Consider the following 23580-nt stretch of genomic DNA (forward strand, 5'->3'; position numbering starts at 1 on the left):
GATAACATGAAAATAAGAGAGCTCCAAATGGTTCATGACATATATGTACAACTTAGAGATAATAAGGCCAAATATACATTTAAAGTTTTCTGTAAACACCTTCTTGTTTTATTTTCCGCCTTTTTCACTTACAACGCGCAAAAACGGATTACTTCTTGTAACCACAGCTGCGCCTGCGACCACGTGCCCTTTCGAATTTACGTCCCTTCGAGCGTACTAATGGCTTGGTATGTGAGTGTGGTACACCAGGAGCAGGCCCAAAGTGTTTCACAGCTTCACGCGATTTGCGTGGTCCTTGAATCAATACAGTCTTGCTACCGATCGGTGAGCGCAAAGCTAATTGGTCGAATGTGATTATCTCACCACCAGCCTTCAAGATGCGACTACGTGCCTTATCTGTGACACGAAGTGCACATACCTACAATAAACAAAGTGTTGTAGTCAATGATATTTCATCAAATTGTCATGTATATTTATGACAGACTCAGAATTAAAAAGAATTAATGTAAATATGTACCAGCCATAATAATGATCTCACTGCATTGACAGAGAGACTGAATAGGAGACTGATTTTACTCTAGCGAACGTTCAAATTGGATAAGAGCATAAATGGCTCAGACACAGAGTGCTGTTCGCAAAAATGATTAATGATTAATCATTGTTAGACTTACAGTCAGTTTAGGGACCTCGAAAATTCTGGCATCATCAGTGATTGTGCCTACGATAACAGCAATGGAGTTCTCACGACCTGGTTTTTTCATGAATCTGGTTACACGAGCTAGAGAGATGGGTGGGCGGTGAATTCTGCTCATAAACAGCCTCTTGAGGATGATTTTGTTAAATTTGGAGTTGGTCCTCCGGGCCAGAAATCTGTACAACTGTATAACAATCAAGTAGTTACAAACTGTTAATTGAATTTTTTGCAAAAAACGAAATTTTGAATTAAAAAGATGTATCAATCGCTTGCCAGCCATTCATATAGAGCAGAAAGACTGAATAGGAGACTAACTTTGTTTTAGCGAACAGTTGAATTGAATAGAGGGTAAAAATCCCTTATTCAATGTGTGTTCGCAAATCAAATTTTTTAATTAAATAAAAGTAGTCTACTTTAGTTGAGAGCACAGACACGTTAAAGAGTTGTCACTTGTTATTAACAATTGTAATATGGCTCGTAAAAACATGTTTGAACTAACCTATAAGCGCAACAACAAAACATAAATCAAGTCTACCACTACTTTACGAAACTATGTGTTGAGATAATAGATGACTGATAATATCGGAATATAATAATTGTTTATAAAAAGTAATTTACCTTGACGAGAAGTCGTAAGTAGACATCCTGGGACTTGGGCTCTGTTCGTCGAACCTTTCGGTCGTGTTTGTGATTTATGTCAATACCCTGTAATAAAAATTAGATTTGTCATTTTGAATAAACAATTGCCCTTCCGAAAAATATCATTGAAAATCACGGATGGATTTTAAAATAAGCGATAAAAGTAGATTCCGCGAGCACATGCAAACATATCAAACTGCTCACCATTTTGACGATTGGAAAAAGAAATGACGGCTACGAACACACAAGCGGCTCGCGCAACGGCGCATCGGACCGGATAGTCCGAATAAAGGAAGACAGAGCGCGCTTTTACATGGTGCAAATGGAAGCGCGCGAAAATTAATGGTCTTGGGTAATGATTAATGAGTAAATCTTTATGCATCTGTTTTTAACTGACCTTACTGTCCAATACAATTTAACAAATTTGAAGATCTAGTTATGAATTATGTTTTATTCATCTACGTAGTTTGAAAAGATTACCTTTTATTTTTAACAACTTCTCATTTTAATAATGGAAAGTTTCAATTAGCTTTATATAGTTTATAAAAATGTATGATAAACTATATTTGACAATAAAACTTTAGGCAAGAGATAGCGCAAAATAAGTGACTAGGGCATGCGCGTAAATAATGTTCATTTTTTCAATTTGTGAATTGAAAATTGATGTTTTCCATTTAACTCAACTATCATTATTTTGATCACGTAATTATAGATAAATACAAGAAATGTGCACTATAACATTTTATTGTAATTGATAAAATTGTTTTTTAATAATTTTCAAATTAGTTTTGGAGCTGCCAGCCACACATTCTACAAAAAGAGTTCACAGTTGACGCGCATACGCGAATATTGCAAATAATACGGTTGCCATATCGTGCAGCTGCACGCTATTTATCAAAAATTACCATAAAAAGATTATTGAAGGTCGTCGAGTTTAACCTGACAAAGCCGTTAGCACAGTTGAAGCGTTGGACGACCCAATGCCGTGATGAAAGCGAACGAAGAGAAAGAGAATGTAGTGCCCATGCGTCGAGAGTAAGAAATACTGCGTAAGAAATACAATGACGTATATATATCTGTCGCTACGTCGAACTGATTAATGTATGTATAATAATTCTAGAGAAATTCTGTGAATGACGATTGGCGCACTTTCATGTCTACAAACTTATGTTCACCAAAACGATTATAATATGTACATTACGATACAAGTGCGTGAAAGTAGATTCTTGTCTCGTGTGGCGTTTATGTCCAGCAAAGCGAGGGTGGAAAGGTAGATGAGGCAAGAATCTACTTTCCCGCACTTGTATCGTAATGTTCTATTTACCCCTACACCTTTCAAGAAAGGTAAACTTCTGCAGGCGAATAGGCATGATAATCATACAATGTTTTTTATTATACTCTAACTTATTCTTCAATCTACATCAATAGTTTTCCATACTATATTGGTTTCCTTGAATAATATTATTCCAACCTTTTTTGTTGAATATAATGCTGTAATCGTAATAAAAAATCCGAAAATATAGAATTTTCAAAAAGTTAGGTTATTGGGTTATTTGGGTTCGGATTATATGAAAATTTCTTATATCAAAAAATTTGTTACGAAAAATGTTTGTTGTTCAATAAAATCAACTGAAAAATGTTTAAGTCCAAAAATATAAAATTTTTAAAAAGGTAGGTTATAGGTTTTCCATGTTGCAAAAATCTAAGAGATTGTATAAAGTTGGGTTGGGTAATTATATGGGTTATATAAAAAATTTCTTATATTAAACCTTGAAATACCATGAAAGCCCATGGAATACCATGAGCCGTATATATCGTACCAGAGACGTATAAAAATAATACAAAGCGTTAGAAGAATCTTAAAATGGCGGAAAAACATTACTGAAAACTTAAATAACTTTCTCAAATCAAAAGCTATCGAAGTAAATCTTTTTTCGGATAATAGAAAAGAATCTAGATTTTTTAAACTATATACCACATTAGGAAATCAATACGTAGAAGCATGAAAAAATAGGTGTAGTCTATTCGACAAATTTGACTTTTCTCCATTTTACTGTATAGTGTTGCGGCCGGCCAGCAGTCGTGGCCACTTCGTGTCTACTCGCCTACGGCTCTCGACCGCGACCCCTGATCCGGCATGTCGAGCGGTCAAAATCGTAAACACTAAGCAGACGAATTTTAAGCTCGCGTCATATCTTTGTCCTGATATATGACAGAGATTCACTTGTTTCACCCTCTACCACCCTCTACCCTCCATGGTCCTCACAGATTTATATGTAGACAGTTTTCAATTGATTTTCCATGCTTGGCAAGTGCTAACGATTGATAGACGAACTCCTTACAAACGTATATTGACCTCTACGTGCCTCACATCCATCAACAAACAATTTTATTTCTATTTTGTGGCAATCGATTAGGTAGAATACTGTATCAAACGTAAGTAATCAAACATTTTGCATATTTCCAGAAAATCTTAATCATCAGTTAAATAATTCACAATTCGAGAAGAGCAGATATTCTTCAGAAAGTAAAAATAGTTTATATTAGAAAGGTGGATATATTTGCATAAAAAGCAAATGTAGAGAGATATTGTTATAATCTTTTCATATTACTCTTTTGTTTGAAATTTGAAATATATTTTTTTCTATTATAGAAGATTGTTTGAATAGAAGCATTTTAAATAACAATTAAATTACAGATGTTACAACCAGGAGCTGATGGTGAAAAAAATGACTGGGTCTTACAACTGTATGAGACATTAATTTCTGAAACAGAGAAAATAGTTAAATCATTCAAGAGTACAAGTGTTCGAACTACCTTCCATGGGGAAGTTGTTTATTCTTTCTTAGAACTTTGCAAAAAATCTCATGCTGACTTACAAGAAAGAGAAGAATCTAATATGCAAGATGCTACTACAGTAGCTCAATTAAAAGACAAATTTCAATCATTAATAAAAGATTTAGAAGAATGTGAAGCACAAATACAAAGAGATCAAAATCACAGGTATGACTCGCTCTTTGATATGAATGAAATAGTAATTTCTCAAGCAGAACAAATACTTGAATCATCAAAGAGTACAAATAGTCAGGCTGTTTTTCAAAGTGGTGGTGTTGATTTTTGTATAAGACTTTGTAAAAAAGCACTTGCTAGTGTATGTGAAGAAAAAAAAGAACTTAATGAGTTTAATCCTATCAAAGTGGCTGAAATGAGAGAAAAATTTATCTCTTTAATAGAACAGTTAGAAAAACGTAAAATTGTCTTGGATGAAGGTTATGCACAGTTGGAGGCTGGAGTACAATCGCACTATGATCCCAAAAACATTATGAAAATGGTAAAATATTTCCACCCTTGTATATTTAATCTTTGAAATAATAAATTATATAACTAATTTCTTTTACAGTTTGAGGAATATCAAAGAAGAAATCCGTACTAAATTAAGAAAATATATTGGAAATTGTAAATAAAATTTGATAGGTGGAATAAAAACTTGAAATATTTATTTCTTTTCTTTTGTCATTAACCGATTTTAACCAAACAAACTCAATTTTAATAAGGTATTAACATTTTCAAATTATAAAATAAGACCCTTTATTTCTTTAATTGGTGGTTTCAATGATATTAAAATATTGTTCTTTTTGTATAAATGAATTTTAACTAAAAAATAAATTTTCTTCAGATAAATTACAAAATCAAAAAAAAGTTAACACTTACATATTTGCAGATCATGAATTTTTTTAAGAAGAAAAGTGTTAATCAAAATTCATGGATAAAAAAATGACTCAAAAAAAAAAATAGAATCAATAATTTTTACATTTCGATATTCATTGTTTGTGCAATTCCCAACTAACTTTTAATAAGTCTTTTCTTCATATTTGTACTATAAAAATCAATTGTTTAGAAAATATTTCTTTATTAAATCAGTTTTCAATTAATTGTAAAGGTCCCAAAGAGAAATATTTCCATCTTTGCCAGCAACAGCCATAAGACATTTGCTGTTATAAGCTTCAACTCTGCAAGTTGAATAGATGATATCATGGATAGTAGCTTTGTGCTGATCTAAAACGACGAGCGGGCGCAGCGTTTTCCATGAATAAATTCTAATTCGACTGTCCCACCCACCAGTGGCGAATATTTTTGCATCAGGTCTAATTGCAATAGCAGATATACCTGGATTTTTCAAAGGCAATCTTGTTTTTTCAGACAACTCATTGCTGTTTGATAATGTAAATATCTGCAACAACAAATGCATTCATTAATAGTTTGGCTAAAATTTTTTTTTCAACTGCAAATTTGATATCATACTTGCAAATTATCACAAGGACTTCCTACAATTCCATGCATCAAAGTTGCATTGAAGTCAATAGCCATAGGGCATTGTTCAACTTCCAACGATGATAACATTTTCTTGGTTCTCAGGTCCCACATATAAATTAATCCTCCATCATAAGCAATGAATACATATTTAGATTCATCAATATATGGTTTTATTGCCATTACCATTCCAAGAGATTTTGCATTTGGAAGGCTCAAAGGATTTAGTTCAATTTCTGTCTTTAGTGTTTTCAAAGAAAATAAACCAGTTTTTGAGTCATTAAGTGGTATAATCAATTCATCTTCAGATGATACTTGAGCACTACAAAAATAAATTTGTTATATTTTACATAACAAACTTGATAAATGCTGAAATTTGAATGCTCACCGGCAAAAGCCACGATAATCTGTTTCTATAGTCTCACTTATTGTCCAGCTGGAACTTTGAGGTTTCCACAAATTGATTGCTCCACCCTTTCTCGCAGTTACAAGACATTCATCACTCATAATATGCATTGCTAAGCAAGGTTCATTAGAAGCATCCAACTTAAAAATTTCCTTATTTTTCTGTAAGTCATTAATGTTTTAGTAAAACAAGATCAGCTATAAAGTTTATAAATATTAGGCATTGACATACTCTTAAATCCCAAATATGAATTCTTCCACTCTCAGCTCCAGCATAAAGATGTTCGACATATGGTGAGACTCTGAATAATAGACTATGAACAGGGCCCATATCACCTCTCATGATGTAAACAGGGTCCGGAGGAAGAATAGCCATTGTTAAATGATTGTTAATAAATTTGCTATTTGGATGTTTAATGGCACGTCAGGTGATCAAAGTTTCCCTGTGAAACTGGCGTTTGGCAGAAGACGGGAGGCTCTTGACACGGTGGCAAACTGGATGGTGATGTCCTGCAAGAAAAAAATAGAATACATACTACAAGATCAGTTATGCAAATTTTATGACTGAAAATCATTAGCTATTTATTAGAAAATGTTTTCAAACAATTAAAGCACGCTAAGACTAAAAAACAACAAAAACTAAGAGTTTTTGTTTTTATGAGCTAAATAAAAAATTACGTATGTGCCCGGCTTTTGCAGCGCATTAATAATCAGGAATGTCAGTTAAGTCGGGCGTACAAAGTCGATGTCACTGTTACTGGTAAACAACTGACAATAAGTACAATGTCCGCATTATCATTAGATCTTTTGCGCCGAATTACTATTCTCGCCCAAATAAACAAACAGCGCGTTAGATATTTAAAAATAACCATCAAGATTAAGCGAAGTAAATACATCGCAGAATATGGCGACTGGCAATATTTGCTTAGTCGTTGCGCTTCGAGCGAAATGCGATTGTTAGAATGCAGCTACGCGTGAAAATTGGAACACTTACCAAAGAGATAAGTCGCGCTGAACGATAATCGGTGAATTTTGAGAATTGTCAGATCATGATTTCATTGATGTTCGGTGAATTTTTAGTTGAAGAGGAGACGTGCCAGTCTCACCTCCCGCCTTCTTCCGCCGCGGCTGTTCACGGTTTGTTTTGTTCGCTGAACGAGCGTCGCTGGCTCTTCTTTCACTCACATACGGGTGCAAGTGCACATGTATGTGCCTAGATGACGTAGGATGCTCCGTGGCCAATCATTACGAAGCCAACACTTTCCACGGCAAATTTAAAAGTGTCTTATTTTATTATTTCGATATTGAACGTGTTCAAATGAATTTTATGTTTGAGGCTCATTTTAGGGTGCAGTCTAAACTTTATTAAGTCGTTAAACGTAATTTCGTTACGTTTTGAAATTGAAATTAGTGCCTTCATTAATGTAAAAATATGAAACTCATGTTTTATTGCTATGCTCTAATTATACTTTAATCGTTTAAATGATTGTAATTATGAGTATTTAGGTAATGGATTATAAATATCCATTATAAAAGAATATTATGAAAGCACTCGCAAATATTTTATTTCATTTTGCATTTATAGCGTTACACAATTACACTAACAATTATTATTAAATAATTATAAATATAATATATATTTATAAACAATTATTTTAGTAAGAAGTTTGAAAAGTTGGTTCCCGAGATCTAATTTTTAGGAAGTACAAGAAGCTGCGTGAAGCTTCACAGTTCTAAAACTGTTGAATTTTCACCTGCTTATGCATATTCATATTTGAGATAATAGACGCCTCATCCGAAAATGTATACAGGATTTGAACGCTTTGGCGTTTTATTAAAAGACTAATAAGCGGAATAAGAGGAAGCTTAAAGAAGTGAAGCGAGAAGAAAAAAGTCGAAAAAGCTGGAGATGGCCCGGCGGGTTACATCTCAATAGAGGCGCACACGTGCGCGCACACGAAGCTATAGAGGTAGGCGGTTTTTACAAATTCTCCTTGGCGTCGCACGCGCGAGCGGCGGCATCAGCGCGTCTGGGAGCGAGTGGGGAGAGGTGAAAAAGCCGGCCGGAGAGTTGGCCAGTGCAAAAGACGCGCATCACTCGGCGGGCTGCTGCTCGCCTGCGCGTACCACTCGTACTCTCACGCTACTGCACTCGGTGCTCTTTCATTTTCCTCTCTCTTTCTATTTTGTGCACACACATACACGTGAGTATCTTAAAACCGACTGCGAGTCGCTTTATTTTTATTTATTTATTTGTTGTTTTTTTTAGTGAATATCAAGTGAACGTTTGTGACCGCGATTTACACGCGATTCTTACCCTTTCCAATTTTGGTGGCTTGTGATTCGAAGCATTGACTCAATTGGTCAACACGGGTTCGCCGAACGTGAAGATAATTAATACTACTCGTAGACGTAGGAAAGCGATAAATCATACTCTTTAATTTGTTATTGTCAGACGTGTAGATAAAACAAACCGTGATTGCGCGCACGAGGAAACTTGCATCGTAAATAGTTTTGAATATAAATTTCACGTGCAAATATAACTCGTTCTATGGCCACGTGAAAATGAAGAAAAGTAGATTCCTCTGTCGTGTGGCGTTTACGCCCGAGCGAGGCGAGAATCTCTTCCCGAACATATATCTAACGGCTTTTTTTTCACACGGCGTGTGCCAAATTCGATTTTGAGCGCACGCTTTTGACCGAGCGTGCGGCATAGTCGCGCTTTGTGCACGAACTATCAAAAAAGAAATTATTCGGGCGGCGAGGGAACTTCTCGACGCTGGTTAATTATTTGCTCTTGTCAAGCAACGGAATGTCGACGAATTCCACGGTGCAGTACTGTGGTAGCTAGTTATAGTCTGGTGCTCGTCAAAAGCCTCTTGTCCAATAAACCGTCGATCTTCACGATCTTTTCGACGGCTTGGCTCTTCTTTTTCGTATTTTTCTTTTAGCAACGAAAAACGAAGAATTATCGAGAGTGCGATAGAAAAAAATTCAATTTGCCGAGGCCGATCGATGGGTCTCGCGCGCTACGCGTGCATTGATTGTGCCAATCAAAATCTGCGCGATTTCAATTAAGGAGCCGCTTTGATTGCACCCGAGAGAGGACTTTTTTCCACCCGACCTGCCTTTGTTCTTTTGCCTGTATGTATTTTTTTCTTTCGTGTACCTTTCTTTTCGAGAATGCAAGTTCGCGAATGAGCTTCTATTGTATGCGAGACTTTCTTATTTCCCGCTCTCGTGCGTTCTATATACGCCTTCTGTACGTTTATTGAGTTTTTACGGAAGGCCCGACCTTTGAATCTTTGTCAGGTAGACGTATACAATTTTCTGATACTTTATTCGATTTCCATGAAAATAATAGGGGCTTTCTACTATGAATATCATTTTCTTGCTTTCGAAAAACTCCATGAAAGTATAACAAAAAAGAATATTCAAGCGTGACTCTATTTTGCTTTCGATAGGTTGGAAGATCAATTTGAAACGCATGAAAATTATATAGGCCGTCATTTAATCAATGCAGTTTTATTTTAACAGCGGCTTTTTGGTAATTCGACACATTTCACTTTTCAAATTAATTTGTCATCTCCCAAAAACAAAAATAAAAATTAAAAAATATTATGCAGTCGATTTAAAAAGAAATAGCGAATAATTTAAGACGAAAAGTTCCCTCGCGGTAACGTAATTAAGCATAGATATCGTGTTCGCGAAAACGAGTTTTGCACGATCCGGCGACTGGAAACTGCACCGCATCCTTGAATGACCGCGCAAACCACGCAACCGCACGAGCTAATTCTGTCAAAGTTCAATTTTGTTGCACCTTGTGTCTCGCAGAAATGGGTTCGTCACTGAGCCTGTTTTGGGGTTCAGCTAACGACAATGTCGTCGATCCAGCAACTGGACTGACCGGACGCCAAAAGAAACTTGTCCAAAGCACGTGGGCACTCTGCAGGAAAGATCCCATAGCCAGTGGCGTGGCTATCATGACGGCGTGAGTATTTTTATTCATTGACTTATTAATGTGCAGCTGCGTTTATGTCATTGGCGCGCGCCAATTGATATTCGACAAGCGCGTCGGATTTCAAGGCGTTTGGCAACTGAAAGCTGCATCGGCAATCTCGACACGTCGGCCGAGCTAGAGAACGGAAAATTCGTCGAGAGTCGATTATACAAAGATTGCAAGCGCGGAAAGTCTCGCGAGAGCTTTCGACGCGCGAATTATGCGTTGACAATTTTCCGTCGCGCGTTTCCGCTGATTATTTTCGTTTGGGGTGCGTCGCAGTTGTCGAGATGATAAACATTCATAGTCATTGTATTAGCGAGTTAATTTCGTAATCTACACTAGCCGATAATATGTATTTACACTGCGGCATGTTATGTAGATAAATTCTATCGGATTGATATAGCAGTTGATTATCGATGATATAGAGTCTAGTGCATGAATATTTATCTCTTTGTGCAACTTCTATTGCGCCGCGCTAAAACTTACAAAGTCAATAACTTGCATGATTCAATTATAAATGATTTGCTTTGTGAAAATGCAACTGACAGGCATGTTTCACACAAAGCTCTCGACACGACCATTTCTTTTTCAACTACGAACGATAAAAAAATGTTACTGAATTGAATTTGACAAATAGACTGTAAGAGTATTATAATGTAGAATCCGGTGTAACTTTGTGGAAAGTGCACGGTTGACAAGGGATGAAGAAAGTTAGCTCAAGTCTTTGCCACGGAGGGAAAAAATAAATCAACCCCTCTGGCACGAGAATAGACCGTATCGCGGAAATGCGACAAAGTAAAAAAAAAAAATTGAATACATCGATTGCTGTACGCATCTAATTGGGAGTTATAAACAATTAATTGTAACGTGTGCTTGAAGCTTCTTCAAAGCGCATCCAGATTACCACCAAGACTTCGCGGGTTTCAAGGATGTACCGCTGGACGAGCTGCCAGGGAACAAAAAGTTCCAAGCTCACTGCCTCGCCGTGGTGACAACCCTGAGCAACGTGATCGACTCGATGAACGATACGGAGCTCCTGGCAGCCAACCTTGTTAGCATCGGCGAGAAACATAACAAACGCGGACAAACCAAGCAACAGTTCCTCGTGAGTTACGCTTTTCCTTGTCTCCATTATTCTCAATGCAACTTCATGGTTATTAGTGTGACGGGTATAATTGAGAGTTTCTTCACACGCGTTGATGGACGCTTGAGATAAATTGAAAAAAAGCTTAGGCTTGACTAGTTTCTACATTTAGAACACCATCGTAAGCTTCCTGTTTCTCGCACTCGTTGCTTGCCTCGATAAAAGGTTTGCTTTTTCCTTGAACGAGGCAAGCTAACGCGAAATTTTCGTCGCTCACCGTGGGCATTTCGTAATTCGTAATAAATAGGCATTTTTAAATTAGTCTTATCTTTTGTGAAACTATGTTAGGGAAAAATAAATTTAACGTATGTACTTCTGTGACAAAAATCACGATCCTCACATTTCATCTTATGTCTAGTTTGAAGTAAGTCGAAACTTGGCGCACTGAGCTTTTTCATATTCGAATATCTCGCATACGTACAAAATAAAAATATTTGTTGGGCCATCAAAGTAAGTGGAAAAGTAGCCGAAGCACGCTTAATTTTTGAAACGATTCTCGCAATTTTTCGATATTTTTAAAATGCAACTTCAGCCATCTTCAAAAAGCCAAAATTTTTGAAAACAGCGTTTACATAAACACGATAAACAGGAGGAAAACGCGAAGCAAGCCCTCGCGTCGCGATAAGAAGATCTCTTATTATTCGTGGAGGTCGTACGGTCAAACTTTATCAAAACTCCGTAGCGAAGATAAAAAAAGAGAGAAGAAGTTACGACGCGCGAAAAACTTTTTAATCAGGATAAATGAGAAAAGCAAACAAGGCCTTATGATCGCGAAGGTGTGTACCGACGTCTTGAGTTCGCGAAGAACTCGTTAAATTATTACGTCCCAAAGACCATGCACAAGTCTGTAGGGGTACTCTTGCTCCTGTCTATAAGCTTCTCATATTCGTCAACAAGCTCCAATTTGACAATCGATAGACGTGCTGCCTTGTGAAGATTTATGGTTGCATTCGTGATGGAAGGCTTGCTGCTGCTCCTCGTACGGTTGTTCGTATATGCAGCTTTCTATCGTTGCAGCATTTGCATTGCTACAATTGTCTATCGGTTCGTACGAGCTTGCAAGAATTTCAAAATACACTATACAAATTTTCATTCGATATCACGTGAATGACGGAGCAAGCGAGCGAGAAACTAGCAGGCGCCCGCGAACGAGACGACATTTTTTTGTAAATTCTCGAGTTGACTGGAGCAAGTGAAACATTCGGCGAGTTTCTCTCAAATATTTCTGAAAATATTTCATGCAGCCAAGTATTTTCTCTAACCTTTCTCCAATGCACACAAGCATATTTCTATCGTACCATTTCCTCGCCGAAGACGTTGCGTGCATTTTTCAATAAGAGCTTTTAACATTTCGTTCGTTCCCAAAGTAACTTTAAGCTTGACGTTTTTATAGAGTAAAAAGCTTTTAGCGAACTTCCGCAAGCTCGACGATTTCAAAAGCAATGGTGCATTGTAAATTGGCATGTATTTTGATTGCAGGACTTGAAAGAAGTTATGATGGAAGTTCTACGGCAGAAGTTGGGTGCCAAATTCACGGCCGAGACGTCCGAGGCATGGAACAAGACGTTGGATGCAGCGTATAGCATTATATTTTCAGCTTACTCCACGTAATGTTGGCCCATCGTAAACCCTTCTCTTTCACCCCCATTTCTCTCCCTCTCTCTCTCTCTCTCTTTCTTCCTCACTCTCTGTCTCTATTTCATACTCGTACACACAAAAATATGAAAGAAAAGCAATTATCGTGTTTCTGTACAAATATATCAAACAAATCGAAAATGCATAGCTTTGATGTTCTCTCTCTATTTTGCTGCTTGTTATTTTACATAAAATTATTGTACATAAAGTTTAATTGCTCTTGCGAAGAGTATACCACTTCACTGTTTTGTTGCTCGTGTAAAAAAAGACTCGGTCGGTAACATACTAATTTCGGACTCGCTGGGAAAAAAATAGTATACGCACCCCGGTAGCGAAATTGACAAGCCCACAGCACGTATTTGACAACATCGGCTTTGCCTCGCTTGTCAAACTTACCAATACTTTCCCGGCCTAGGCATGTAATCTACTATTCCCCGTCTCTCTCTGACCGAGCGATCGATGAAATCGCTTATTCCCATTATCCCCGTCTGTTGTGTGTATGCGTGTCTATGTATACGTCGTTGTTGCGTCTTTCGTTTTGTACTCTCGAGCACAATAGATGCCTGCGCGACACTTTTGTTGCCAGAAAGAGAGAGAGAATGAGAGAGTGAGAGCGGGGGAGACGTGGAGCGAGAGCGAGAAAGAGGGAGAGAGGGAGGAAAAGAGAGAGAGAGAGCGAGCTCTTATTGTTTTGTCTCGCGCACGCGTCTCTCTCTCTCTTTCTCTTACACACACACACACACACACACACACACACACACACACACACACACACACACACACACGCGCGCGCGCGCGCGCGCGCGCAACACTCGCAGAAAAACAGAATTTTTGTTCTTCGCCTTTCGACGTCTCGTCGCTAAACAACACTATCTCATACACATACACATACATACACACACCCACACATACGTACGCATACACGCGCAAATATCTATATGTAATATGTATATTCACACTATACCTACGTAAGTATAATATAAATGCTATTTGCAATTGTTAATTGATTGAATAGTATAAAAGAAAAGGGAATCGGACATTTATTTTTTTAAACGGACCTTCACTTTTTGTGTACTGCTATGTGTATGTATTCGACGTGTTTTTTAATAAACTTTGTTCTAAACTTTATATATCTCTATCCGTCTATTTATTTGAATTACGTACTTCCGACTCGGAGCGTATAGCGGATATACCACATTCGCACGTGCATGTCATCATTATGAGAGTTCCTGCAAGCCAATAACCCGCATAATAGAAGTACATCTTACCTTTTCTTTTTTTTCATTCCGTTCACTCCTTGATTCGCAAGTTGGCTTTTTCACGGCCACGCGACGTCGTAGGTTTGGCGCATGGATTTGGTAACAGTGGCTCGTGAACGCTGTGACCGACCGCTCGCGACGATGCCGTGTCCGAGTTGCAGTTGCTCCACAGATTTGTTAGACACTTTACCTTGTTCTCGCTGCAGCGGGCGTCATTGCATAAGCTGATCTTCTTTTTCTTCTTACGGAATAGCTTGAATTTACTGCGCTTCGACTGCTCTGTGAGTTGAGTTTTTTCTTAATTTTTGTTAAATTCGGCATTTGTTTATGATCTCAGCTGGGTTATTGAAAATTTCATGAAAATAGGGTTTCTTTTTTATAACGTTTTTGACAATCAAGTTTGCTCAATGTAAGTTTGCTGTCTCTGTTGACTATATATTCTGAATACTTATCTAGTCCAGACGGAATAACTTGCGACGAATATCTAAATAGACATTGATAGTACGTGTCAAGAGGTTGAAGTGTTTCTAAAAAAAGAACTCCAAAATATTCCATGTAAGCATCACTTACACAGTCAGTTCATAAAAGCATCGTGGATTCTTAAAAAATTGGTGAGAGCTCGGAAAAAATGGTAAAAAAGAGAAGAATATACCAATATCAGCGACAGTATCGCACTTGCAGCAGTGGCAAGCGGCGCAGTCATCGCGCAGAATACAAGCGATTCGACTCTGGATAAGTCTGAGTTCAGCCTCGCTAAGCCTCGGCGGCGGTGGCGGCGGTGGCGGCGGTGGCGGCGGTGGTGGCTTCTTAACCCGTTTTGTATTCGTCGCTCTCTTCGCGCTTTTCGGCGCTGGTGAGTTCCGTCTAGTCGAAGGACGTGAAACGCGACGGAACGACGACTGATCCACTATTCTTTCCGAGCAGCAGGTGCATCGATCGACCTCATCCAGATTAGGGCCCGTTTCCGGGGGACTGTACGTGCACGTAGAACAAAGGTACCAACGAACAGTAGCCTCCGAGCGATCGGATATCTTTCGCGCTCATTGGCTTTGTCATTATTTGGCTGCGAGCCATTCAGTCGCGCCGTGGCAAAAGTAACGCGCCGACGAGACTCTCGTTTGAGAGAACGCGACGTTCGAATAAAACAAGATTGCGCGCTCGAATTGTAAATCGAGATTGAATCAAAATAGAAATCGCGTACTTTCTACTGCAATGTGTGCTCCACAGCTGTAACTGATTTAATGAGTCGAATGAAAAAAGAATCGATCTACGGTCAGCTCTATTCGTCCGTGAGAATTGGATTGGATTGGATTGGAAGAAAAAAAAGTGAAAAACTACAAGCTAAAAGAAGGGCAGCTCATTACCAGAAGAAAGGGTCGCACTCGTTCTTATTACGCGAGCGCCTGTAGAGATAAGCTAGCAGCAATCCAGCGAGTACCAGAGCCACAATGCTCGAAAGGATCGTGAAGACCAGCTGACTTTTGGCCTGATTGGATTCGCCCGATGCATTGTTCGCTTGTAGCATACTAGCGTCAACCAGATCGTTCTCCTCTTCGTCGTCAATCTCAATTTGCCCGGTGCTATATACATAGGTACATCCACGTCAGATCTGGAAGATCGCGCCATTCCACAAACGAAATTACCTCACACAAAACTTACGGTATTAAGTCGTTCGCGACGGACCTGTGCGACGAATTGGTCTAATCAGGCGATTGTGGCTTTTTATTGTCGTTCGTTTAACGCGATGAATGTGAGCTTAGTGAACTTATCTTACGGGTCGCTTCGTTTTCTTTTACGACGCCTGCGGACTCTGTGTCTTGGTTGCCGACGGATGCGATTGTTTCGCTCCACCGGTAGCCGGACTACGAAGTGCATTGGAGTCTCGCGTCGATGACGTCTCGCGTGATGATGTGTCGCACGAGGCTGCTCGCTCTCGATGTACGCCTCTTTGTCCTCTGGCAATTTTCACATTTTATTCATTCATACCCATCTAAAGTTTTGGATGAACCGACAGTTTTGAAAAGGTTTTGAAAAGGCGAGATCTTTTTTTCAAGCTTTGTTCAAAAGTTAAAAGTGTTAACGCAATCGATCTGTGCTGACGTAACAAAATTCGGACAATCAGTTGATTGGAAGATTCGACGAGATGATATACCAACGAAGCAGTCCCTTTTGATTCATTCACGCACAGATTGATTCGAATGCAGAACTAGTTGCGCGAAATGAAAAATTTATGTCGGATATTCGCTATCGCATAGCGCACGGAGGCATATAGGCACATGACAGAAACTTTCCATCGCACGCAATAAATAAATAAATATATATATATATATATATATATATATATATATATATATATATATATATATATATACATATATATATATATATATACAGTCACGCGCGAATGCAGCGTCCAACTTAAAACTTTTGCCCGCGTTTCTGTGCAAATTACAAAAGGCACCCATATCGCACTGCAAGTTTTTAATTTGACAAAGTCGATGCTATTATTCAAATATTAGATCGGAAGAAATCCGAGCTAGAGACAGACATTTTAGCGACACAAAAGCATGAAAAATATGAAGTTTGTGGTTGTTGCGGAAGAAGAAAGGCGCACGGGGATGCAGCATTACCTGGCAATTTGTCGGGCCAATGAGCGGCGACTTGCCCCTGGCAGTTCGTCGCCTCGGTGGGATTCAATTTTCGCGACAGGTGCCTTGACTGCTGCTGCTGTTGCTGTTGCTGTTGCTGCTGTTGCTGCCGCCGCTGCTCCTCTACGTCCGATGCTCCCTCGAGATTCTGCACATGTGCACACAAAAAAGAAAACCGGATTATCACCGTGTGGAACTTTTCTATTTTTCTTCGCCATTTCGTATAATGTTTACTCCACAGACTTGAAGATTCATTTTTTCCGTCAGGTAGAAGTCGGTTTCACATTGACAAGTGAAAATACATCGCGAAATTAGTGTTTTGCATTAGCAGGAGTTTTCTACACATTGGGTTTACAACAGCAAATATACTTTATGGTAAGATTTTTGATAACAAAGGAGGTTTTCGCGTTACTTACTTACCTTGAGTAAAATTATAACAAAAATATAAAAATAACATAAAGTTTGCATATCTAATTCTAAAATAGGCTAAATACAATAATATTTAGTAAAAAGCTAGTAATATTAAAATGGTGTAACCTCATGGCTGCTAGCTATGCAAGAGGTTACGACTTTGTAAACTACTTGAATGCAGCTGCCGATCGAAAATCCAATTTATTTATATAGAAAGTTTATTTTGATGGAGCACTTTATCCTTAACCTCTACCTATAATTTATACGAGCTTTGAAGCACTTATAAATATGATGATCGCTTATTTCTCGTGCAAGCTCGGAACTAAAATCACTCGTGACATTGTATCCTGTAATAGAATCCAACTCTAATCGAATTTCTCGAGGATTCAATTCTCATCGAAGATGTTAATGGTTAACGGCCAACCTAGAGCTTCGGCGCTGGGTAACTTCTACTTCAGTCCAGTTCGATTACGGCCGGTTTTCGAACCTACCTACTTTGAAAGACCGCGGCAGAAGCGCACGGACTCGAATCTTGATTTGAGTCTTGATGTGAAGCCGAAACTTCGACATAAGGGTAGCACTAGCAAGACACATTCCATGTAAGAGTGTTGTTGTTCAAGCTAGATTGAAGAGTAATCGATGGTGATGACGATGAAGGGTAGACGACGGCGACGATGATGACAACGACGACGACGACGACGACGACGACGACGGTGGCGGTGAAGATTCCATCGAAGCGAGAAAAGCTCCGAAGCACAACACAAAAAAGAAGAGTCATCGCAAGGACAAGAGGCGCAAGATGAAGGCACACGAGGACTCCAAAGTAAACCCGACGCTCGGTAAGTTTAATTAACCGGGCGATAAATTTCAAAGTAAGCAAGAGTAAATCGCACCAGCGATGGTTTTTGCGCAGAGCACCTGTGCTCGAAATTACGACTTTCATTTGTCCTCGGTGCCCTCGGCGTTATTGTCCTTCTCGCCTGCTGCTGCGCGATTTTTTTGAGAAATCGCTTGGTTGCCTGCTGCAAGAGATGCTGGCCGGGAAAGCGCAAAAAAAATCCTTCCAAGTAAGCGCCGTTGTTGCCGTTGTTATATCCAAATGCAAACGCGTCACGTCAAGAAATTCATTTTTACGATAATTTTTCTTGACAAAGGTCATTGTATTAGTGGCAAGCGTCTAAACAATAATCCTGACAAATTTATTAAAATGCTTCGTGCAGAGTGAATTTATTCGACGTGGAGGAAGGAGAATACCCATATCAAGCGTCAAACAAATTGTCTTCCAAGCAATCTAAAAAAAACAAGAATCCTCCAAGACTGATCAACACTGCCACTCAGGACAGTCGGACGACTATGGCCCAAGAGGAATCGCCCACACCCGTAGGTTGCTCACCTTGCTGCAAGAAGAAAAGAACCAAATCCGGCAAGAGACGTCGCAAATGAATTTTAGATTACTTTACTATGCGTACTTTTATTTGATAAGCCAATAAAGTTATACAACACAATCAATTGTTTTATTTATTTATTCTCACTGCACTCCTAACCATATAAGTACTCGTTGGCCATTTAAAATTCAAACATGAAAATCGATTTGTGGCTAATAGTTACAGTGGTGTCGATCACCTCGGTCCACGGCACAATAGACGTTAACCTCTCCGAGTTGGAATACTTGGCAGCTCGTCTAGACCTTCAAGAGTGTCGTCGACTCGTCGCCGCTCTTCATTATCACAACTATGAATTGCCAGAGAATTTGGAAGACGCTGGTATACATAGCTTTTTAGCTCACTTTAAGCTTCAACTACAAAATCAAGCTTACATTCTATCTTTTTCTTCTTTTTCGCAACGTGAATTTTTCGCGAGTTGAGTTAAGTAGTTATTGTCAGAGAGTGGTCAGACAATCATTTCAAAATACAAATCTGAAACAATACTTGAATCTTTGTTTCTGTTAGATTCATGTTCACGCTGTTCGATAAATTAAATGAGCGCAGCGATAAAACGTAGTTTGTTACTGTATAAAAATTTTCAATTCGTCTGAGCAATCATAAAATTAACGGTTGTACTGGTATTTCGCGACGTCGTAAGCTCTCGACGAGCTTTTTCCAGAAACTTTGTTCGCAGAGTTAAAATAACGCGGTGATAAAAAGGCCGTTTGGTGCGAATCAATAATCCGTCGAGTTCCCTCAAACGAACATAAAACTAACGAGTATTGGCATTGATGAGAGAGCAACATCGGCGAAGACATGTCTTGCCTGCGGCTGCTGTTGCACTGGAATTCCAGAGTATCGGAAGGCCTCGGCCAGTCGCACGAGCTTTTAGAGCGTCGATTACGTCAGTTGGGTCGTCGTGATTTGGCAGATTGGCTCGGTAAAACAACCTTCCGTGAGCTCGGCAAAGATCTGCTACGATCCATCAATGAGCCATTTCCCGACGTGACAACCATGAGCAGCGAAACGACGTACGTTATACGAGAGAAATTTCTACATACGAATAGAACATGGCAAATAGATAGATGTCAATTTCCGTCAGAGCCTACCACTGTCATTACTCCAATATTCGTAGTGGCTTGGTAGCGACGACTAGTGCAGCAGAGCTGCAAGAGATCGACGATGATTGGAGTGACGAGGATTTCTGGATGATGATCGAAATGCTAATGATCGGTCTGTTTTATCTGCTATTATTCACTTCGGTCTTCGTTGCCGGTGCACTCGTTATCGACAAATTCGCTTGGTGCGACGACAATGAGGAAGTAGTATCAGTCGACAATGGAAAGCTGCTATCGATCAACTGATACGCGCACACGTGGCCTCAATTTTTTGGAAAGAGAGAGAGCTTGTTCTACTCTATGCTCTGTTGAGACATACATGGCTGCAAGCGCAATTGCGCGCTTGCGAAGAGAACGATTTGACGGAGCCGACCTTGACCACGAGAACACGAGGGCGCCGCCGCTAGGGGACAAGGTCGTGTTTTGTGTGTGTGTGCGTGCGTGTGTCTGTGCGCGCGCGTGTGTACTTGGTTGAGAGGATTTCAATCAACGCCTCTCTTTTTGCTTTCCTTGCTGTGACCATAAACTTTTTCAATTTTCGGCCTATTGATGTTTTTATTTGTTTTCTTACTTTCATTTTTATTTAGTTTTGAATGGACAAGCTATAAATACTGTTATGCACGAAATAGACGAGATGATGAACGCTTAGTGTTCTATAATTAAGTTCTACGAGAGAATAAAAACTTAGAATTTTTACATATATCAAGATTGCATTAAAACTTGATATGACTTTTTGAGCAAATCCAAATCTTTTGTACTAACATTTTAATTGAATTGCTTTAATATAATATAAATAAGAAATAATATAATTCACTGAATAGAATTAAAACAAAGATCTATAAAAATTAATATTTTCAACTTGATTTTTACTTCTATGACATTTATAGTTACTGTATTTTATATTTAAATGACAAAATTATAGAAGTCAATTAGATTTAAAATAATTGCAGAGAAAATCAGAAAATTAATAATTCCATAGATTAAAAAAATAAAAAAATGTATTTGTAAGGTTTTATAATATTGTTCTGTACATTGGACATGTATATATATATATATAATTCTATAAATTATCTTCTTTCCTCATACTTATATCATAGCATTCACCTTATTTAGTTCTAATGAACACATATGATTTAATCTTAATAACATAATCACTTAATTTAATAAATAATTTGTACTCTGTAATTTATACTTAAGCGCAATTAGTGTAATCGGAGTTATTTCACATAATTAAAATAAAATCAGTTTTTTAAAAACTAACAAACATATTTGCATACATAAAAATATGGCGCGTTTTTTACAATTAGATTTTATCGTTCAAGCATCATCGAATTGACCTTCTACTATTTTGTAAGAAGGTATAGAACCATAAGCCTGCATAGATGCCACCTCCTGACGAATGGACACTGAATGAAGGTCTGCTGGACAGAAGCCCAATGGAGCAAAATTGGCTTTCAAATATTCTTTCGAATGTTCGTTGTAATTTATTTCCAAACCTGGAATTAATAAACATATTATTTTCATTGTATTTCCTGAATATAATTAAATTAAAGGAAAACTTACTATTAGGTTCAAACTCATCATCTGTATCTGTAGTAATATCCCAATTTTCCTCGGAATCACATGATATATAAAATGGATCTTTATCTTCACTACTAGAAATTATTAAGAAATGGTTTTGAAATGCAATTACATATATTTACACTGATAAAATGTTTCCACTGATTTACCTAGAATCAGTAAACGAACCAATGCAGCTACTAGAATGTTCGTCTGAAGATGAATCTTGTTTAGAAACTCCTGTATTCCTATTATCAATACATTTTTTTTTTCGTAAAAACTCTTTTAATGTTGAATAATCAGTATTCCCAACCTATAATAGAATATATTCTATCATGTACTGAAAATAAAAATATTCATTTTGGCATGTAAAATAAAATCCAATTACTTTTATATCAGTAGTTGTAAAATAATTGAACTCAACATCCAAACCTTTCAAAGATTCTATTTTACCAAGTATTTCTGGAATCTCATTAAATTTATTATTGTAGAAATCAATTAATTTGAGATTTTTTAAATTCTGAAATGATTCTGGTAATGTTTCTAATGAGTTATTCTCTGCATGAATTTCTTTAATGGATATTAAATTGCCAATCTTATCTGAGAACAAAATGAAATGGTTTCCATCAAGTTTTAGATATTCTAACTTCTGTAGTTCATAGAATTCATCTGGGAACCATGAAATAGTGTTCAATCCTAGATCTAATGTTTTCAAATTACATAACTGATTTATTGCAGTGGGTACAGTGCCAAGACCTGTTCTTCGAAAATTTATTTCCGTAATAAAATGTGGATTTCTAAAACTCTGAATCGGTATGCAGTTAAAAACATTCCCAGATCCTTGAATGTTTTCATTACCTACATTAATAATTCGAAGGTTGATCATGTGTTCAATCATCATATCTAAATATGAACTTGATAAATTTGATGAAGTCATTGACAGTTTTGTATAGTATAAATCTCCTTCCTTTCCATTAAATGTATAAATATCAAATTGTGTGTTATCTAAATTGAACTCTTTCATATTAAAAAACTTTGAGTTCAAAATCCAATCTGGGAAAGTACCACAATTTTTATTATTTCTGGCTATAAATTTTTCCAAATATTTACTGCTAGGAATAACATTCACTTGCACATGAGGATTTTCAGAAATATTCAATATCCTCAATGTTCCTAATCCATTTGCTATACATTTTGGAAGACATTGAAAATTGTTATCTGAGAGATCTAGTTCTCTGAGTAACTGCAACTTAGCATAAGATAGTGGTAATGTTTTCAGATGATTGTGAGTAAGAATTAGTTTTTCCAGATGTTTTAAATTACTTATAGTTTCTGGAAGCTCTTTCAGTTCATTTTGACTTAAGTTTAATTCATGCAAATTCTTCAATTCCTTAATGGAATCAGGTAACTCAACTAACAAACTGTCATGGATATACAACTTTTTCAAATTGCCAATAGACTTGAACAGATCAGATAAATCATGCAAATTCTGATTCGACAGCTCCAATTCAGTTAGATGACTTGAATATTGCTCTACAGTTTTTGATATACATTTTACTATATTGGTCTCTGGCTTATTTGAATCTGAAGTATTCTGTTGTTTTTGAGTTAAATCTTCAACAACCTGTACATCATTTTTTAGACTTTCATTAGCATTTACAGCTTCCAACAAAAAGGTATCTTGTTTAAAACTACGTGGTTTTTGGAATGGCGGCATTTCTAAAAAATGTAGACTCTTAAGTATCTATATTCCTTGATAAAATGAAAAATAAGATTATTCAAAAGTCAGCAAAAGTATGGATGATCATTCAAGCAGTATTTCTAACCTAGAGTAAAAATTATTGTTTACATTTTCAATGAAAAAAAGACAAGAAAATATTTCGGGTTTATTTAGATACACAACTTGTACATCAAAGCTACAGGTTAGTAATAATGAAATTTTACAGCAAAAATCATGATAAAAAGAAATATCCGAAAAAACTGTGTGAAAAAAAGAAATATCGGAAATTTTTGTACGAAAAATAGTGCGTGGGAATTGAAGGCGTACTTTTCTTCAAATTAACAGAAGCATGTGTAACAAAGATTTCATAAATATGTACATACCTCGTCCAAAAAAGAAGGAATCATCAAGTTATTCCACTTCAAAAACTATTTGTATGTACGTTATATTTACCAAACAAAAAGATTCAAAAGTTGGTTGAAACATTCTTTGAAAGGTGTCAGTAGTGTTAATACTCCAGAGTCCAGACTTCGCACTCGCAGACACCGCCGACACCGGCCAACCCCGACCGGCGAGGCGGTGACTCCAATTCCAATAACAGCCAACTCC

At 37.5% G+C, this 23580-nt stretch overlaps 7 protein-coding genes across 13 annotated transcripts; 4 read left to right on the forward strand and 3 right to left on the reverse strand.

Annotated features, from left to right (window-relative positions):
- Nucleotides 1–85: 85 nt before the first annotated feature.
- On the reverse strand, nt 86–2257 carry LOC131668245 (large ribosomal subunit protein eL18). 2 transcript variants are annotated; one of them, XM_058942262.1, is made up of 4 exons: nt 2239–2257; nt 1313–1399; nt 672–878; nt 86–418 (listed from the first exon to the last, which is right to left on the reverse strand). In XM_058942262.1, exons 1-4 carry the CDS (start codon nt 2239–2241, stop codon nt 149–151), a joined length of 567 nt encoding a protein of 188 aa, XP_058798245.1. In that variant the 5' UTR covers nt 2242–2257; the 3' UTR covers nt 86–148. The 2 variants fall into 2 exon arrangements, with proteins under 2 accessions (XP_058798245.1, XP_058798244.1); XM_058942261.1 differs by lacking the exon at nt 2239–2257 and adding an exon at nt 1538–1607.
- Nucleotides 2258–3427: 1170 nt separating this feature from the next.
- Nucleotides 3428–4830, forward strand: LOC131668246 (uncharacterized). Of its 2 annotated transcripts, none has more exons than XM_058942263.1 (3): nt 3428–3769; nt 4032–4664; nt 4734–4830. In XM_058942263.1, exons 2-3 carry the CDS (start codon nt 4032–4034, stop codon nt 4764–4766), a joined length of 666 nt encoding a protein of 221 aa, XP_058798246.1. In that variant the 5' UTR covers nt 3428–3769; the 3' UTR covers nt 4767–4830. The 2 variants fall into 2 exon arrangements, with proteins under 2 accessions (XP_058798246.1, XP_058798247.1); XM_058942264.1 differs by lacking the exon at nt 3428–3769 and adding an exon at nt 3779–3884.
- A 95-nt stretch (nt 4831–4925) lies between these two features.
- On the reverse strand, nt 4926–7223 carry LOC131668190 (guanine nucleotide-binding protein subunit beta-like protein 1). Its single transcript, XM_058942132.1, has 5 exons — nt 7044–7223; nt 6282–6559; nt 6033–6211; nt 5636–5966; nt 4926–5564 (listed from the first exon to the last, which is right to left on the reverse strand). The coding sequence occupies exons 2-5, from the start codon at nt 6423–6425 to the stop codon at nt 5262–5264; spliced, it is 957 nt and encodes a 318-aa protein (XP_058798115.1). The 5' UTR covers nt 6426–6559; nt 7044–7223; the 3' UTR covers nt 4926–5261.
- Nucleotides 7224–8094: 871 nt separating this feature from the next.
- Nucleotides 8095–13643, forward strand: LOC131668193 (globin). Of its 2 annotated transcripts, none has more exons than XM_058942136.1 (4): nt 8095–8253; nt 9884–10040; nt 10932–11157; nt 12676–13643. In XM_058942136.1, exons 2-4 carry the CDS (start codon nt 9886–9888, stop codon nt 12805–12807), a joined length of 513 nt encoding a protein of 170 aa, XP_058798119.1. In that variant the 5' UTR covers nt 8095–8253; nt 9884–9885; the 3' UTR covers nt 12808–13643. The 2 variants fall into 2 exon arrangements, with proteins under 2 accessions (XP_058798119.1, XP_058798120.1); XM_058942137.1 differs by lacking the exon at nt 8095–8253 and adding an exon at nt 8399–9193.
- A 2866-nt stretch (nt 13644–16509) lies between these two features.
- LOC131668191 (uncharacterized) lies at nt 16510–18727 on the forward strand. Its single transcript, XM_058942133.1, has 4 exons — nt 16510–17748; nt 17807–17988; nt 18063–18216; nt 18370–18727. The coding sequence occupies exons 1-4, from the start codon at nt 17552–17554 to the stop codon at nt 18590–18592; spliced, it is 756 nt and encodes a 251-aa protein (XP_058798116.1). The 5' UTR covers nt 16510–17551; the 3' UTR covers nt 18593–18727.
- LOC131668192 (uncharacterized) lies at nt 18608–20421 on the forward strand. Its single transcript, XM_058942135.1, has 2 exons — nt 18608–18912; nt 19370–20421. The coding sequence occupies exons 1-2, from the start codon at nt 18729–18731 to the stop codon at nt 19717–19719; spliced, it is 534 nt and encodes a 177-aa protein (XP_058798118.1). The 5' UTR covers nt 18608–18728; the 3' UTR covers nt 19720–20421.
- A 282-nt stretch (nt 20422–20703) lies between these two features.
- Nucleotides 20704–23558, reverse strand: LOC131668199 (leucine-rich repeat protein SHOC-2-like). Of its 4 annotated transcripts, none has more exons than XM_058942149.1 (5): nt 23355–23558; nt 21640–22995; nt 21422–21564; nt 21255–21343; nt 20704–21187 (listed from the first exon to the last, which is right to left on the reverse strand). In XM_058942149.1, exons 1-5 carry the CDS (start codon nt 23376–23378, stop codon nt 21009–21011), a joined length of 1791 nt encoding a protein of 596 aa, XP_058798132.1. In that variant the 5' UTR covers nt 23379–23558; the 3' UTR covers nt 20704–21008. The 4 variants fall into 4 exon arrangements, with proteins under 4 accessions (XP_058798132.1, XP_058798134.1, XP_058798131.1 ...); XM_058942151.1 differs by having other exon boundaries at nt 21255–21346; nt 21640–22970; nt 23355–23557; XM_058942148.1 differs by having other exon boundaries at nt 21255–21346; nt 23355–23557.
- Nucleotides 23559–23580: the final 22 nt, after the last annotated feature.

The sequence above is a fragment of the Phymastichus coffea genome, unplaced genomic scaffold (genome assembly GCF_024137745.1).
Source record: "Phymastichus coffea isolate CEN01 unplaced genomic scaffold, Cenicafe_Pcof_1.1 PCOF00075, whole genome shotgun sequence".
Classification (NCBI taxonomy): Eukaryota; Metazoa; Arthropoda; class Insecta; order Hymenoptera; family Eulophidae; genus Phymastichus; species Phymastichus coffea.

Bases quoted from the DNA above. Each gene is read 5' to 3' on its own strand.
- LOC131668190 (XM_058942132.1), bottom strand. From the start codon at position 6,425: ATGGCTATTCTTCCTCCGGACCCTGTTTACATCATGAGAGGTGATATG. The intron at 6,212-6,281 runs GTATGTCAATGC...AATGACTTACAG, and splicing joins TTCATATTTGGGATTTAAGA to AAAAATAAGGAAATTTTTAA. The intron at 5,967-6,032 runs GTGAGCATTCAA...TTATTTTTGTAG, and splicing joins GATTATCGTGGCTTTTGCCG to TGCTCAAGTATCATCTGAAG.
- LOC131668245 (XM_058942262.1), bottom strand. The intron at 879-1,312 runs GTAAATTACTTT...ATTGTTATACAG, and splicing joins ACTTACGACTTCTCGTCAAG to TTGTACAGATTTCTGGCCCG. The intron at 419-671 runs GTAAGTCTAACA...TGTTTATTGTAG, and splicing joins TCGAGGTCCCTAAACTGACT to GTATGTGCACTTCGTGTCAC.
- LOC131668192 (XM_058942135.1), top strand. From the start codon at position 18,729: ATGAAAATCGATTTGTGGCTAATAGTTACAGTGGTGTCGATCACCTCG. The intron at 18,913-19,369 runs GTATACATAGCT...GGCATTGATGAG, and splicing joins AGAGAATTTGGAAGACGCTG to AGAGCAACATCGGCGAAGAC.
- LOC131668193 (XM_058942136.1), top strand. From the start codon at position 9,886: ATGGGTTCGTCACTGAGCCTGTTTTGGGGTTCAGCTAACGACAATGTC. The intron at 10,041-10,931 runs GTGAGTATTTTT...GTGTGCTTGAAG, and splicing joins GGCGTGGCTATCATGACGGC to CTTCTTCAAAGCGCATCCAG. The intron at 11,158-12,675 runs GTGAGTTACGCT...TTTTGATTGCAG, and splicing joins AAACCAAGCAACAGTTCCTC to GACTTGAAAGAAGTTATGAT.
- LOC131668191 (XM_058942133.1), top strand. From the start codon at position 17,552: ATGTTAATGGTTAACGGCCAACCTAGAGCTTCGGCGCTGGGTAACTTC. The intron at 17,749-17,806 runs GTAAGAGTGTTG...ATGACGATGAAG, and splicing joins ACTAGCAAGACACATTCCAT to GGTAGACGACGGCGACGATG. The intron at 18,217-18,369 runs GTAAGCGCCGTT...TGCTTCGTGCAG, and splicing joins CGCAAAAAAAATCCTTCCAA to AGTGAATTTATTCGACGTGG.
- LOC131668199 (XM_058942148.1), bottom strand. From the start codon at position 23,378: ATGATTCCTTCTTTTTTGGACGAG. The intron at 22,996-23,354 runs GTATGTACATAT...CAAGGAATATAG, and splicing joins TTCCTTCTTTTTTGGACGAG to ATACTTAAGAGTCTACATTT. The intron at 21,565-21,639 runs GTAATTGGATTT...ATTCTATTATAG, and splicing joins TTACAACTACTGATATAAAA to GTTGGGAATACTGATTATTC.
- LOC131668246 (XM_058942263.1), top strand. From the start codon at position 4,032: ATGTTACAACCAGGAGCTGATGGTGAAAAAAATGACTGGGTCTTACAA. The intron at 4,665-4,733 runs GTAAAATATTTC...TTTCTTTTACAG, and splicing joins CCAAAAACATTATGAAAATG to TTTGAGGAATATCAAAGAAG.